This window comes from Ziziphus jujuba, chromosome 2 (assembly GCF_031755915.1).
Source record: "Ziziphus jujuba cultivar Dongzao chromosome 2, ASM3175591v1".
In the NCBI taxonomy this organism is placed as follows: domain Eukaryota; kingdom Viridiplantae; phylum Streptophyta; class Magnoliopsida; order Rosales; family Rhamnaceae; genus Ziziphus; species Ziziphus jujuba.
In genome coordinates this window covers 2,408,744-2,424,755 of record NC_083380.1, presented here as the reverse complement: position 1 = coordinate 2,424,755, position 16,012 = coordinate 2,408,744, and the positions used below count along the sequence as shown (strand labels likewise).

Here is a 16,012-nt window from a genome sequence, read left to right as displayed (position 1 = left end):
TACCCATTTGGGAATTACCCGAATAAAATATTAATATTTTTGGTTTGTGCACTGTGGTTGTTTAGGTGCGCGTACGAATGGCGGAGTTGATCCCGAGGAGGATCTTAGTTGATTTACGCGCTCAAGGTGAGTGACCCACCTTCAAAAATTATTTTGGGCAATTAATTATGTTTAATTGGTATTTAAATTGGTATTTATATTATGCTCATGTGGTGTGATTTAATTGTGGTTTAATTTATTTATTATGCATGAGCAAAGTATGTTTCGGTATTAATTGTACGTGGTTTCAGTATTAATTTTCCGGTCATAATTGGGTTAATATTTTATGATAATATTTGTTTAAATTTTATAAATTATGCCCGCGGTATTTTTATGGTTGCATCTTGTACTTCGAGAAAATTGTGGTTTGTTGGTTATCAGTGTTTCGTACCGGTTTATTTAATAAAAATGTGTGGGATGGTAAGTGTGAGAATTTAATGTATTTCCCACGGTAAATTTTGGAAAACGGTACGGTTGGTTAATAATGTTATTTTTAGACGCACTCATACAGTATTGGTGTTCTGGTGTCTGGTGTATGGACACGTGGTAGCGCGCGTTTATTATGTGGTTTAGCGCGTGGTTATTACTTCACCCGTGAGTTGCCATTGGACCGTGGGCAGGCAGGTTTCTCTCTTTAACCCCCCCGCCAGTCGGTGCTCGGGACGCTGGGTATCGGAGGGCATCACCGGTATATGGTGTGGTGCGTCGGTGTAAATTGCAAATAATGTTTTAAACCCCAAAGATGTTCAAAATTATTTACTATAATTTGTTACATTTTAATTATATATTGGGGTATGTATTTATTTAATTATCGTTTATTAAATGGTTTAATCCCTTGGTTTTCGGGAGGTATGTACATTGGGTTTTGCGAAAAGGTTTTAAAAAGGGAACATTTCAAATGGAGCGATTGGTGAGAGTTTTGAGGGAAATTATTATTTTCCAACAGTTGTTATTATTTATTTATTAATTGTTGGTATTTATTCAATTCCCTTAATTGTTATTATTATTATTTTATTATTATTAAAAGTGTTCAGTAGTTGGGGTCACTCACTGAGATGATTAGCATCTCACACTCTTAAATTCCGTTCCCTTAGGTGCAAGTGGTGGTAGACGTTCTTCCGGAGTGAACCAAGTTTTCCGCTGCTGTTGTGTTTCGAGAAATACTTCTGTACTCTTTCATTTCAGTGTATCATTTCTTTCAGCCTTGTTGTATTTCTGTTGATTAGCACTTCTTAAAGCTCTGTATACTATTGGGATATTTATGTTTTATTTATGCACTGGACTGCTGTTGTTTTTGAGAAGTGCTGAAATTTGTGGAACAATTTGTAGTTGTGGGAGGAATAAGGGGATGTTTTTTTGAAGTGTGTTTTCAGTGCAGGTAATTTGTGGTAAGTAAATCCCTTAGGGGAGGCTCTGCTGGATTTTCCATTGGAGAGTCCGGTAGGGTTTCCTTGGGATCAGGGCTTGTCTAGGGTTCCGGGGAAGGAATTCTGGATGGGTCCTGACAGAACATAAGTAACAAAACCAAATTTTTCCTTCAACCGTATACTCCTCCAGCATTCCATCCATATCCTGCTCCTGATGTTCCTGCTCCATCCATATCCAACCTTCAAATATAATTAACATGCTAAATTCTAGTAACTTATTCTCTTTCTTTCTTTCTTTTTTTTTTTTTTTTTTTTTTGGGTCTGACATCCTTGTAATATTACCTCAAACCCCTCTGAACCCATACTCCATGCCTAGGTGTGAGGCGTCCAAAATGAGGATGTTATAGTCATAAATCAAATTGCAAAATATAAACCGATAAAAAGCCATTACAACAAAACCTCAAACATTCTTAATCTCAAAGCTGATCAAATGGTTTTAAAGAATTGGACACAGGATCCTCACTTTTAAAAGGCAGAATAGGCATATAGAACAGTTATTGCATGCAACAACAATAAAAAGAAGATTGAAAATATATTTTATTAATATAAATACCTCCTTGACATGGTAGAACCCATTCCATCAACCTCTGAAAGATGCTCGCATTTAACTGCAGGAATATTAACTTACAGAATGTTACAACAATATTATGAAAGAATACAATTATATAAGGAAGGTACCAGAATTCTGACTACACAGTCGTCTAATTAGGAAATAATCTTTCACTTAGCAGTGAGAACTAAGTTTTACAAACAAATATATAATCACAATAATTTTCCGCTCATATTCTTCTACCAACTCCACTTACAAGGTCTATGCAAATTTAAAATGTAGAGAAACAGCTACATATTTCCAAACAAAGCCATTTGAAGAATAAATAACCATCCCTTAGGTACAAAGATTATAAGATATCCCAATTCTCCAAAATAATATGAGGTTCAAGTTACAACTGTTTAATTTTCCGCTCATGTTCTTACATATTATCTATATAGAAACTCAAACCCGAACTGAAATTACAAAACATGCACTTTGTGTTGAAGCACTTTTCCCTTCAAGCTCTGTCCGGGTGTTCTTGCTTTCTCCAAATACAAGCTTTAGTATGAAAATAAATTTTATTCCGTACGTAGGATCTTAAAAATGGGTAACATTCACATCCAAAAAATTTTAATGCTGAATAATCAAATTTTTTATGGAATAAAATTTGATATGGGGATTTAAAATTTAATATTTTTGTTGGAAGTCTGTTTGATTAAAAATGTAACAGTAGAGCAAGCACGCCATCAATATCACAATGGTAATTGACATATTATAAGCTAAAAGAGTTAAAAGTAGTTTCAGTGTTTGGACATGGGTGTTGAAATAAAATTTCAAAATTGGTTAATAATGTTTGCAATGATCACCATCACAATCAGAATGAAAAAAACCTTTGATTTTTGTTTGGAATAAATTTTCAACCATGAGCTTAAATTGTAAAAATATTTTGGACGCTTTAAACTTTAATTTCATTGGATATACCAGGAAAATCTAAAAATGTTGTCTTCAAATATAACATAACGATATCCATCATTATATAAAACAGGTGCAGAACCACACACATTCCACACATCTGACAAGATCCAAGGGAGCTTGACTTTCGTTAACCGAAAGTTGAAATGAAGAACTACATTCTTTTCTATTAATAGTGGATAAATTCAAAGAAAGTTCATTACATTGAGTAGCTAGAGTCCTTAAACACATCAAACGAGGGGTGACCTAGGCGATAATGCCAGGTCCTATTTTTTGGGAAATATGGAGAAAAATTACTACTAAAACTTGGCTTGGAGGCTGAAACACACGTTGGATTTTTATTTCCAACTCCGGGCAGACAAATACGATAAAAGACCATCCTTATGTGTGCGACGTAGAAGTACCTTCTCCGTAACCTGGTCTTTCACAAGGACATTTTGAGAGTTAATAACAATATTATTATCAGAGGTTAGTCTTGACAGTATTATTAACAGTATTTCACGAGGACATTTTGATATGTTTAATAGATTTTCTTTCTTATTTTTGGCACATGAACATCTTTTAGATGCTTTGTTGAGAGAAGGAAATATAAAAACGGTTATGAACAATGAGCAAACCTTGTCTGTTGCCAATTATAAGCTTGCCCTTGCCTCCATATTTAGACTTTTGCCGGAGGTTTGACCGATCTGCAGTGACATGGTTAGTAGCATCACTGTCTGGCAGCCACTCAGGATTGACAACAATATCTTGAGAGGAATAATGAGCAGAAGAGTAATCTTGACTTTTATTTCCTGAAAAATTTTTGTCGAACCTATGCAAACAATCATGGACGGTGTGACCCGGTCCATCACAGAGTTGGCAAACGATTCTTCCTCCACTGTTCCTTCCTCCTCCATGACCTCTCATGTTATTGTTGCTTTGGTCTGAAGATGCAAAAACAATTAATAATTTATAAAGGAAAGAGTAAATAATATGCACTGAGTGATAAAGGTTGTACATTACTGCATTGAGAGTATTGAATTTATACAGGATGTGAGGACTTGCGATAAGCCCGTGTAACCAACAGATACAAGGTAAACAATCATCTAAACGGTACGGTTAACAAACATGAGTATTCTCACTAAAGAGCTGTTACAACTAATATTGTTACTCCGTCTAATGTCTACCAATAAAGTATCGGTTCTCTTAGAGGTCAAGAAAAAATAAGAAACTTGAGTCAGTTTAATGAAGTAATCTTTAATAACCAGATAATATATATTATGATTATATATACACATTTAATCTTATAATGAGATGGTATAGCTACAAATTTTTGCATAATTCATAGAGGTAGTATATATCATCACTGTTAATGTGTTATAGATGAATCAAACACCAGAGAGGGATGGATGGAAATAGAAAACTTACTTGTAGATATAGGAGATGACTTCAAATTCTGTACTTTAACAACTACACAGTCTTTGGTCACTTCACTTTTCACTTCACGTTTAACTGTTTCTACAAAATCGCCAGGCATATCTGTTAAGGTTATTGTTTTCAAGCTACCAACCTGCTCCAGTCCTTTCATAGGATTCAGATTATCACAGAGTCTGATGTCTAATTCTTCGAGTTTGGACATCGCTCCTTTCTTCATTTCCAAAGTCTCCAGTTTCACCAGCTTCCACAGTTTCAAAACAACCAAGTTTGAGAATTCATCCTTGTCAAAGATGATTTGACCACCAGAATATGATTGTGCATATAACCTCAGTGTTTCAAGATGGGATAGCTTTCCAAGCATTTGCAGCGAGTCATTCTTTAGTTGAGACCCACTCAAAGTGAGGATTTTCAAGTTGGGTGGAAATTGAACAAAAGTTTGATTATTCGTAGATGATAACACGCCCACCAAATACAACTCAGAAAGCCTTTCAAGCATGCTCATATCCGCAGGCAACTTGAGGTTTGAAGGTTCGCCTAATTCATTAATGGATCTCAACCTCAGGTATTGAAGATAGGCGAGTTTGGAAATCCAGTTAGCTATTTCCTCTGCTGTTGTAGAATGATAGGTCAAACCCAATTTTCTGAGACTACTCAACTTGCTCAACGATTTCACCACATCTTTGTTGCTACCTATAGACAGCCCCCACAGTGTCGGCAGATTGGCTAAACTACCAGTAAAGCCTTTGTTAATGGACATATCAAAGTGAACTTGGTTCATATAGAGATGTTTAAGCGTCTTTGCTTTCCAAATGGTACTAGGCAAAATGGTAATATTAGTGTGTTTGACATCTAAAGTGTCCAATTATTGCAGGGTACCAACTGAATCAGGAAGTGAATCCAAGAAAGTCCATCTCAAGCCTAAGTATGTTAGCAAGAATAGTTTTTCAAGTGTCTCTGCCGGTAGCAGTGGTTTATAGACATTTTCAAGATCTAGTACTCTCAGCAATCCAAATCCATTTTTAGCAACAAGTTTTCCAAGAAAAACACCTACCTGTTGGGCTGGCATATCCCGCTTTCGGTTATTGAAAGATATGTAAGAACGCAGCTTGTAATCATCATCTGAAGTGGGGTACTGCTGGATGTCAGCAGCATGTTCTACAAGCCGTCTAGCCCTGGACTTTGAACTTGGATTTTCCGACCCATTATGGACATAGAAAATTCCAAGATGCATGGCCTTTCTTGAAAAGAATTTGTGCATAGCTGATGGCATACAGCACGACTTGGGATGTCCATTTTTTCTGTTTACGGAAATTAATTTCTTTGTTTCAAGCTCCATTAGGTAGCTCCGTGCCAAATCTTCAGGAGTCTCTGAAGACTGCATAGCTACTACCAGTCCCTCCGCAATCCATAGCCTGAATAATCTTCTTATGGGGATCTCAAATTTTTCTGGAAAGATCCCCATATAAAGAAAACACTGTCTTATTTTTGGAGGCAGCCTTTGGAAATTCAAATCCCAGTCTATTAATAATGACAATGAAGAACTTGATTTCTGGTTGTCATGCTTGTTGGTCATATAGAGACGAGCCAGCGTGATGATTCCTAGATGTAAATAGCTATTCATTTGGCAGATGATTCCCTTGGGAAGCTCTGTCTCTAGCCGGTTTGTGGCATCATCTTGCTTATCTATCTGGTTTATCATGTTGGCCTTTTTCAAGGTGTTCTTGAACAATTCCCAGCGATCTTTTTCACTTAGGGGGCCAAGTACCTTAATAACCCTTGTAATCTCCGACGCTTGTGCTTCACAGGTGGTTATTATGACTGTACTACACTGTGTTGTTTTGATTGGAAACAGATATTTGAAGTGGGATTTGATTTGCGACCAGATGTAGTGGACATCGTCCAAGACTATGATAAATCTGCAACTTTCCAACCACTTCTTCAGCCTCTCAGACAATCCTTGGGAACCCAGGCTGCGGACTATCTCATTTGGTATGTCTTCCTGTTGTTGGACTATGTCAGTGTAGATATCAGTGATTTCGTATTCTGGCCTCACACTAACCCAAGCACGGATTTCAAACCCCTGCTTCGGTTCATTAGTAACTGCACTGTATATGTCCCTGGCAAAGGTTGTTTTGCCAGATCCTACTTCCCCCAGGATTGTTAAGTAACCCCACAAATGGTAGTCTGGGGAATTCTTTCCACCTCGCTTTTCTTCACAACAAACAAAATTTGATCTACCGAACTTCAAATTATAATCGGTAGCTTTCCGGGGCAGCATGTCTGCAGCGCTGAAGAGGCTATTGGCGTCGTCGATAGCTAAACTGCTGAAGTTGGTGGAGGAAATGAATGCATTCTTGGCTTCCATGATCTCCTCTAACATATCATCGTGTTGGTCCGAAAGATTATTGAAAAGCATCATCTTCTTCATGAGGCCCTGCTGTCTCTTTTTTCTCATTTCTCTTCTACAAAAGAAGGATGATGTGGCATCTTCCACCTGGTAAGCAAGGTTAAGAACCTCTTTCTCGAATATGTTAAGCGGATTACTACCTTCTCCAATAACATAAATGTACTCCTCGAATCCGCCGAATAACTCCTTTGAGTGCCTTGTCAAGTTTCCGAGGTTGAAAGCCTCTTTTTTAATTTCAGCTATTTTCCGTCCGACTGTTGGGCGAAGAAACACTTCCTCCTCAACCGCCAGCACTTCCTCTAGCTTTTGTATTGCACATGAAAGTTGTATATCCACTTGTGTGGTTTCTAACCAGCATTCATCATCTTCATCATCTTTCATCATGGTCTCTGGCTTGGCGATAATCTAGTTTGAAGAAATTTGCTTAAAAAAAAAAAAAAACATGAAATTGTTCACAACAAGTTAATGAGTATCTCTATGGACAGCAGCTTATCAGATACAGACAATTCATGATATGGGGGCTCAACAGCTTAACTATTTGATTATGAGAGAGAAAGAAAGAAAGAAAGAAAGAAAGGAAGAGAAAAATACTTGGGATCTGGAAACGGTTGGAACTTTACCAGGAAATGGCGAGCAACAGCTTAACTTTTTTATTTAAGTCTTCACCCTTCAATTGAGTATAAAGTCAGAAGCAAAGCAGCTTTCCCTCCGTCTGGTTCGGTTGAACCAGCAGCTTCCCCATCACCTACTCCAGATCATGATGGCAACTCTCTTAGCCTTCATTTCCAACTGGGAAGTCTGAGTTCATTCAGGCACTTTGCCTACAATATATATATATTAAAAAATAAAAATGAAAAAGGTTAAACTTTTTTAGTTTACCATTCACATGTACTGCCTTGTGCATTTTTGTCCCCAAATTACAAAACCCTACCCACGTATGCTGTTGTTTTCTTAGAAATTTAGTCCAATTTTGTAATTTTATGTATTAAATATGTCAAAATTAATTTTGTATAATGTCCAAAAATAAAACAAAAAGTAAACAGTTAAAGGCCAATTAGCTGGGTTTTGTAACACAGGAGACAAAGTGCAATATGGCTACCGCGCATAAAATGTAATTCAACACAATTTCAAATTTTTTTTTTTTAAATTGAATTTTGCTTGCAATGGCCAACAAACTGTAACAAATAACAGCTACTAATTTTTTTATTTCTTTTTTTTTTTTTTGAAAGAACTATTAGAGTAATCAAATAACGTATAATTAAATAAAAAATAAAAACCAACTATATTACTAAATAACATCTAACTTTATCATCCGAGGGCCATATCTGTCCCACCTTCTATGCCCCCAGTTAAGAGCTCTTTTGCAGGTTTTATATGCCAGAAATTAGAGAGTAAAACACATATAAAATGGTGGAAGACCGGAGAAGAACAGTTCTGGAACTTTTCATTACAGCACAATATATGTAACACTTTTCAACGGTAATTTTTTACCCAATCTCACCAAAAACAGCAGTAACCAAGCCATATCTTGACTACCTAATACATCAGATATAAGATATTTAACAAAAACACATCGTTGCAAACCAGCAACATAGTTTCACAAACTAACATCAAACAAACTAAATGAACATACGACCAAACTAAATGACTGCAGCAAAAGTATCACTCTCAACAAAATGAAACTAAAATGGAGAGATAGTGATGAAAAATTGATGAGAACTAAAATATAATAATAATTGTTCTAACTTCTTGTGCATCTCAAGTGTGATATTTGATATACGAGCTTTCTGTTTATAATTTATTCCACTACAAGTTTAACTCTGCGTGACCTTGTGATATCTGGAACTGTTCAGTTAAACCAAGAAATGCCATCAGAAGCCAGACACGGGAAAGAAATTCCCCACCGCTTCTCAACTGCAAAGCATGATAACTCCCTCTGCACTGGCTTGCAGCATAAGCCATCATCTCTGCCCACACATTACTACTTAGTTCCCATTTCTTCTCCTTAACTTCCTGCAACTGTCGCAACTGTGATGCAAGCCTACACCCTTCAAACAACACCGATTTGCTTCTGTCCCCTTTCACTTTCTGTGATGCTCAGACTCTTTAAAACCATCGAAGCACCCGTGTCGTGTACGGATACAGATGCGGAATCCGTTCCAAATATACCATGGGAAAAATGGGTGCCGCTGTTTCATACATCAACATTTACAAAGGTTTCATGGAAAAAATGAAGAATCCATCCCTGAGAGAAAAGAGAGAGAAAAGCATATGTAAAGAGAAGAAAGAATAAAAAAGAAAAAGATGGAAAAAAAGATTAAAAAAATATATATATATCCGAGTTGGCATAAAGAGAGAGCACAAAGATTCCTACTAGCTCAGTTCTGAAAAGAGATGAGGGAGGAGAAAGGATGAAGAAAAGCATAGGGAAGCGAAGAGACGGTGGGATCTGTCTTCTATACACTTACCAAGGTGACTTTAGAAGCTTCGAAAAGAAAACATGCACCTAACCTATTAATTACAAGATTAGATAAAAAATTGTTGTTGTTGTTGTTTTACTTTTTATTTTTTTATCATGAGTGCGGAGAAGAGATGACAGTTTCCATCTTCCGAATATTATTAGGAACTCTTAAATTTTAACAAAATATAATAAAAATCTATCCCAAAAAAAAAACAAAACATAAATATAAAAATCAAAGTTAAATAAAATATTAATTTTCTAATAGAAATATGAAAAAGGGCAACTAAATAAATTATTAATTTTTTAATACATAATATATTTTATACTTTTTTTCTGCTATAATTTTACATATTTAATATGCCTCCAATCAAATATGTTGAATTTTTATTATAAAAAAAAGTAATGAATGCAAAAGGAAACTAGAATAATTTTTAATAATTTATTTTAATTATTAATAATACTAAACGTATTTATATTGAAAGTGTATATATATAATTAGATATTTCTTCTCAAAAAATATATATAATTATACATTTGAAACGAAGGGAAAAAAGAAAATGAATAAGAAAAATAAAATAGGTCTCAAATGCTTTATAAGTTTTGAAAAATGAAAAATATTTTTTTTGACCAAAGAAAATATTCTTTAAAGTTTAGATGTTAGTTTTTATCAAATAGAAGAAAAAAGTTCTACGCTATAATAAGTTTTAAAATAAATTGATAATTGTAAATAATAATTAAAATAAATAAAAAGAGAATGCATGATTAAAAAATATATATATATATAGAAAATAAACAAAAAGAGTTTTCAACCAAAGATGATTTTTTTAATTTTAAAATTTGTTTGATGAATTTAAATTTAAACTTTTAATATCACATTGGATAATAATGACGATAACAATAATATAAATATAATTAGATCGATAATAACTAGTACAACAATTAGAATTTATTTCTAACCAATAAAAGTGGTTGGTCATCTTGACAACTACTATAAATTCATGTCCAATATCCTATTAAAATAATGTAAATAGAAATTTTAAAATATTAATTTGACATTGACTTAACAATTGAATTATATAATCGGCAAAAAATATATATATATTCAATAATATTCACTCAATGTCCAAAATATATATTACTAGCATGGAAAGACTAGATTAAGTTTAATAATAATTTAGAATTATGTTTTTAATTTTCTAAATAATAATATATTAAAATTTTAATGTCATACTTCTATTTGAAAATATCTCATACCTTTTCTTATGAATTACAATATATATTGAAAGTATGTGATATTTTAAACGTAAATAATATTATGACATGATTTCTATCATTAGGTTAATTAATTTGTATCTATATGTAAAATTTTCCTATACTAATATGGACCTAATAGTTTTTTCTTTGACATAACATTAGCTAATAAAACATTATTGTTTTATAATGTTGAATTGATTTTATTTTAAATGTATATTTCAATCAATTAATCTAATTAGATTTGATTATATGGTAAATAATTCTTACTTGCAAGCTATAATTACACATGTAATCACGTGCTTATATAACTAATACTAACTCAACTAACCTATAAATATAAAATCAATTCCTAAGTTTTATGACTTTTATAACTTGTATATCTAATAAACTTAAATTGTCCCACTCCGAAGTTTATAAGCATGTAATACAAAACATAAGAATTCAAATTGTCTATCAAAATTACTTTCAATGTTTATAAACATACAACATAGAGCATAAAAAATTACACACACACACACACACACATATATATATATATATATATATGTTACAACACTAGTCACTGACAGTATTATATATATAATATTACAACAGTAGTCACTAATAAGTTATTACAATGATAGAAATGCAACAATATTTCAAATAATATGCAAACATTAATTAAATAAATATATCAGATTATATGATATGAAATCATATTTTATAAGCATGCCTTATAGATAATTCATATGATAATATATCTAATAGGTAATGCTATGGTAAACAAAAAAAATTATAAATTTGAAATATATGGATAATTACTAATCTAGACATATATAATAAATATATTTTAAAACATTATCTAAATATATTGTACTACTTTATTAAATAAATACTATATGAAATACACGAATAATAACTTACCTATAAATATATAATAATTATAATCACCAATATATATATATATATATATACACAATAAATATATTTTAATAATATTATTAAAATATATATGCTATTTATTAAATAATAAAAAATATTATATTGTCACTTGTCAATTGTCATCCATTAGTACCTAGGAAAAGACATGGTATTTAAAGCAGAAAGGCCCCAAAAAAACAAAAAAAAACAAAAACAAAAAAACAAAAAAAAGAGAAAAAGCAAAAAATGTGGCATGCTTTTTCAACCTAAAAAACAGGAGGCTTTTTATTAAATAATTTATCCAAAAGAAAAAATATTTTTATATGATAAAAATATAGAAGGCGAAAGGACCCGATCATCTTCTTCGTCTGTCTCTGCAACTTCTTTTTCTCTCTGTTTCAGTTGATGGCTTTATATTCATTCGATTTTTCCATTAAAAATACACCGAGCTTTCTCAATCAATACTCTTTTCTTTTCTTTTTTCTAAAATGCCCATAGTAATTTTTAGTAATATTTATCGGAAGTTTTTTCAAACCCACTTTCTCCTCTCTATTAATCATCATCAAACTATCAAATGAATCAATCAAGCCTTACACCAGAGATATTAGGAACAAGAAAACCACCACAGCGACCATCTTCTTCTATTAAAGGATCCCAATTTGATGATAAACCTCTATGGAATCATGTCAAAGTTCTCAATGTAGCTGTTGGTGGAGGTGGAAATGGAAACCGATGCTGGACTTGCAACCATTGCAGCAAAAAGGTGACGGGATCATATTCAAAGGTGAAAGCTCATTTACTTAGAATTCCAAGTCATGGGGTTGAATGTTGCAAGGTTGTTGCAGGTGATTTACTTCAACAAATAAAAAGAGAACATGACCAAGTTGAAATCGAGAGATTTCAGGATGAGTTCAATGAAAGACAAAAGACAGAGTATATCAATTTACCCAGCGGTTCAGATTTGTTGCAACACAAAAAGAGGAAAGGAGCTGTTGTTGGATCTTTAGAAAAATCTTTCAATACTACACGATGTGATATTGCTGACAAGGAAGCTGCTAGGATGTTCTATGCCAGTGCATTGCCTTTCAATTTTGCAAATTTTTCCTATTTTAGGCAATATTCAAAGACACTAGCAAATGACAATTTAGCAGCTTATACTCCTCCTACTTATAACAGATTAAGGAAAACTTTGCTTGCACAAGAGAAAGAACATATTAATAGGAAGCTTCAGTCAATTAGAGATTCATGGAGGAAGAAGGGGGTGTATATTGTCTCTGATGGTTAGATAGACAAAGAAGATCTCTTATCAATATGATGGCTGCATCTTCTAGTGGAGCAATGTTTCTGAAATCAATTGATGCTAGCAGCAATACAAAAAATGGGGACTATGTGGCTTCTTTGTTTCTACAGGTGATCAATTAGATTGGAGAAGCTAATATTGTTCAAATAATTACTGACAATGCAAGCAATTTCAAGTCAGCAGGATTACACATTGAATCAAGGTATTCTCACATCTTTTGGACTCTCTGTGTAGTATATAGCTTAAATTTGGCTTTAAAGAATATATGTGATTTGTCTAAATGATCACATCAATACACCCACTGTAAATGGATTGCTGATTTAGTGTCTGATGTGCAAACAATTCAAAACTTTGTTGTTAATCATAGTATGGCATTATCTATATACAACAAATATTCTTAAGAATTGCTGATATTAGGTTTGCATCAAATATTGTGATGAGTAAACATCTAAAAGAAGTGAAGATAGCATTCGAAAATATGGTAATGGATTCTAAATGGAAATCATATAGGAATGCAAATGTTGAAAGTAAAGCACAGGAAGTGAAATAGTGCATTGTTAATGATCAGTGGTATGATAGACTAGACTATTTTTTATCTTTATTGAACCTATATTTGATATGTTGCGGGTTGCTGATACATATACTCCTGTTTTACATTTGATTTATGATATGTGGGATAATATGATTGAAAGAGTGAAACATATTATATTTGATCATGAAGGAAAAGATTTAATTAGTGGTAGTTCAGTTTTTTTTTATGTTGTTTATCAAATTTTGGCGATGGGCAAAAAGTAACACTCCTTTAAATTGTATGGCATATTTTTTGGTGCCAAAGTATTATTATGATGCTTGGCTCCAAGGTGGGAATAATGGAATTATGAGGATAGCACCACATGAGGATCAAGAGGTGTCTACCAATAGAAGCAAATGCTTCAAGAGACTATTTTAAAATCCAAATGATTTAAGGAGGGTTTATGATGAATTTAGAGTTTTCTCAAGTGGTTCTAACTATTTCAATCAATAGCATGTTATTGAGGCGAGAATAATTGAGGAACCATTGTCGTGGTGGGCTAATCATGGTGCTTCTACACCATTGTTGCAAGCTTTAGCTTTCAAATTGCTTTCACAGCCAGCATCTTCATCTTGCTGTGAGAGAAATTGGAGTACTTATTCCAACATACAAAGTATCAAAAGAAATAAATTGGCGAGTAGTACAGCTGAAAACCTTATTTTTTTGCATTGTAATCTTTGTCTAATGTCGAGGAAAGAATAAGAGTACAAGATTGGGCCAACAAAATACTAGGACTTATGTAAGTTTTTTTTTTTTAAATATTTTTTTATCATTAATTTTTTTTTATGTAGAACTTAAATAATAACAAAATTGTCTTAAATATTTTTTTTAATTATCAATCCAACTATTAATGAGTTTAATTTTTTATATGTTACATCATTTCTCTAAGTGGTGATAAAGCTGATTTGGATAACCATGCCACTGTAGAGCTTGCAGAACTTTCACTTAATGAACCTGAGTTGGAGATTATGACATTGAGTGATGATAATAAGTAAAGCAAAGAGAGGAATTGATAGGAATATGTGGATATGTAACTTTTGCACTTTAAAAAATTTAAAAGTCTTCGTAACTTTTGTTATTTTTATTTAATTATATTAAATTATGTTATGTAATAGATTTTAGTCTTTTTTAAACTTTAATATGCATGAGATTGTTTTTGTTTAATTAAATTAGAATTTGATATGCATTACAAGTTTTCTATTTATTATTATGTAGTTAATATTTGTCCATAGATATGATTCCTACGAAGATAAAAAATTTATATAAAATTTCTTTATTTTTGTCAAACTCACCCCCGCACCCGTATCCAAATTTTGGATACTTATCCTCCATATCCACGTATTCTAAATTTTGAGAATTGACGAATCCGACTATTAGATATGTACCCGTACCCGAGTCTGAGCAACATAGTTCACTTAAATGGATTCAACTATGGTGTTCACTTTCATCAACATCTCATAGGCTTTGGATTTATCTCCTTTGGACTTTTTTGTGGCATTGAAATACCATTCGTCAACCCATGAGCAAATGTTTGTACTCCTCCCACTCTGAGATGTAGTATTACCTTCAGAGGTGGACTTGTATTCTTCAAAGAATCTTATGAGCTCCGCTTGAGTATCGTAGAATCTGATCATTCCAATTCCCACTGGCAACATAAAAGGACGCATGCGTATCTCAGAATCTGGAGTTTCTTGAGTTTCTGGATGATCCATCATGTATCAGAGATATGTACCAATATACCTATTAGAGTTGGTGACTCAAATTCTTATTGATCCGATTCGAAAAGCTTGTGGTATGATCCCTTTGGTGAAATTTATTTTATAGAAAAATTTGGGGCTTTGTGATAGAAGTGAAGGTCGAGGGCTAATAGTTCCTAGATGGTAGCTCACCATTGAGCCCGACAAGATTGCAAGGCAGCACTCCAGCAATATGGACCAATCCGACTTTTAGATTTATTCTGTACAATATATATTTACGTTTTTTGAGGGTCGGTTGTATTTTTGAGTTTTTTTAGCCACTCTATTTACTCATCTTTTGTACCAATATTGCTCAATAAAAGTTTTATCTCTTTTTGTCTGTGATTTTTTTCCGCTAAGGGTTTTCCACGTAAATTTGTGTGTTTCATTTTCATTCTCATTCTTTTATTACTATTGTTTTTGTCTTATTTTCATAACAATACCGGATAAGAATACTCCGATCAAAATCAACCTTAACACTCCATTCAAGTGCAGTATGATCATACTCTCCTAGTACCCGGCTTCCATGTCTCCGATATCTATTGCAACTTTTGATGGATCCTTAGAAATCCCCTTAAGATCGTTAAAAATTAGTTTTTTCAAATCATCAAATACCGTCATATACTTTGTGTAGTGATATTTTTCTAGCACTTTATCAAGGCAAATGAGCTTTAGGATTCCACCGCAGATCATGGGTTTGTCTTTAAAGTAAAAGCTCAATGGGCCAAATTGTGCCATGGAACCTTGGAGGTTTTGGCAGCTGGAAAGGAGAGATGAGATTTGATAAGCCGAGTGTCAGGACCCGTCCAAAATTTCTCACCAGAACCCTAGACAAGCCCTGATCCCAGGGAAACCCTACCGGATCCTCCAATGGAAAATCTGGCAGAATCTTTACTAAGGGTTGAACTTACCACAATTTTCCTGCACTGAAAATACACTTCTATATACACCACCTTATTCATCCCACATTACTACAATTTAAGTTCCACAACTAGCA

The 16,012-nt window shown here is 33.3% G+C and overlaps 2 protein-coding genes across 5 annotated transcripts; one reads left to right on the top strand and one right to left on the bottom strand.

Annotated features, from left to right (window-relative positions):
• Positions 1-3,152: 3,152 nt before the first annotated feature.
• LOC132800645 (putative disease resistance RPP13-like protein 2) lies at positions 3,153-9,304 on the bottom strand. 4 transcript variants are annotated; one of them, XM_060814826.1, is made up of 5 exons: positions 9,168-9,304; positions 8,623-9,038; positions 4,378-7,614; positions 3,588-3,893; positions 3,153-3,386 (listed from the first exon to the last, which is right to left on the bottom strand). In XM_060814826.1, the coding sequence occupies exon 3, from the start codon at positions 7,175-7,177 to the stop codon at positions 5,249-5,251; it is 1,929 nt and encodes a 642-aa protein (XP_060670809.1). In that variant the 5' UTR covers positions 7,178-7,614; positions 8,623-9,038; positions 9,168-9,304; the 3' UTR covers positions 3,153-3,386; positions 3,588-3,893; positions 4,378-5,248. The 4 variants fall into 4 exon arrangements, with proteins under 4 accessions (XP_060670809.1, XP_060670810.1, XP_060670811.1 ...); XM_060814827.1 differs by lacking the exon at positions 9,168-9,304 and having other exon boundaries at positions 4,378-7,216; positions 7,385-7,614; positions 8,623-9,144; XM_060814828.1 differs by lacking the exon at positions 9,168-9,304 and having other exon boundaries at positions 4,378-7,198; positions 7,414-7,614; positions 8,623-9,144.
• Positions 9,305-11,758: 2,454 nt separating this feature from the next.
• LOC132800646 (uncharacterized) lies at positions 11,759-14,572 on the top strand. Its single transcript, XM_060814829.1, has 2 exons — positions 11,759-12,171; positions 12,254-14,572. Exons 1-2 carry the CDS (start codon positions 12,084-12,086, stop codon positions 12,691-12,693), a joined length of 528 nt encoding a protein of 175 aa, XP_060670812.1. The 5' UTR covers positions 11,759-12,083; the 3' UTR covers positions 12,694-14,572.
• Positions 14,573-16,012: the final 1,440 nt, after the last annotated feature.

Bases quoted from the DNA above. Each gene is read 5' to 3' on its own strand.
- LOC132800646 (XM_060814829.1), top strand. From the start codon at position 12,084: ATGGAATCATGTCAAAGTTCTCAATGTAGCTGTTGGTGGAGGTGGAAA. The intron at 12,172-12,253 runs GTGACGGGATCA...AGGTTGTTGCAG, and splicing joins GCAACCATTGCAGCAAAAAG to GTGATTTACTTCAACAAATA.
- LOC132800645 (XM_060814826.1), bottom strand. From the start codon at position 7,177: ATGATGAAAGATGATGAAGATGATGAATGCTGGTTAGAAACCACACAA.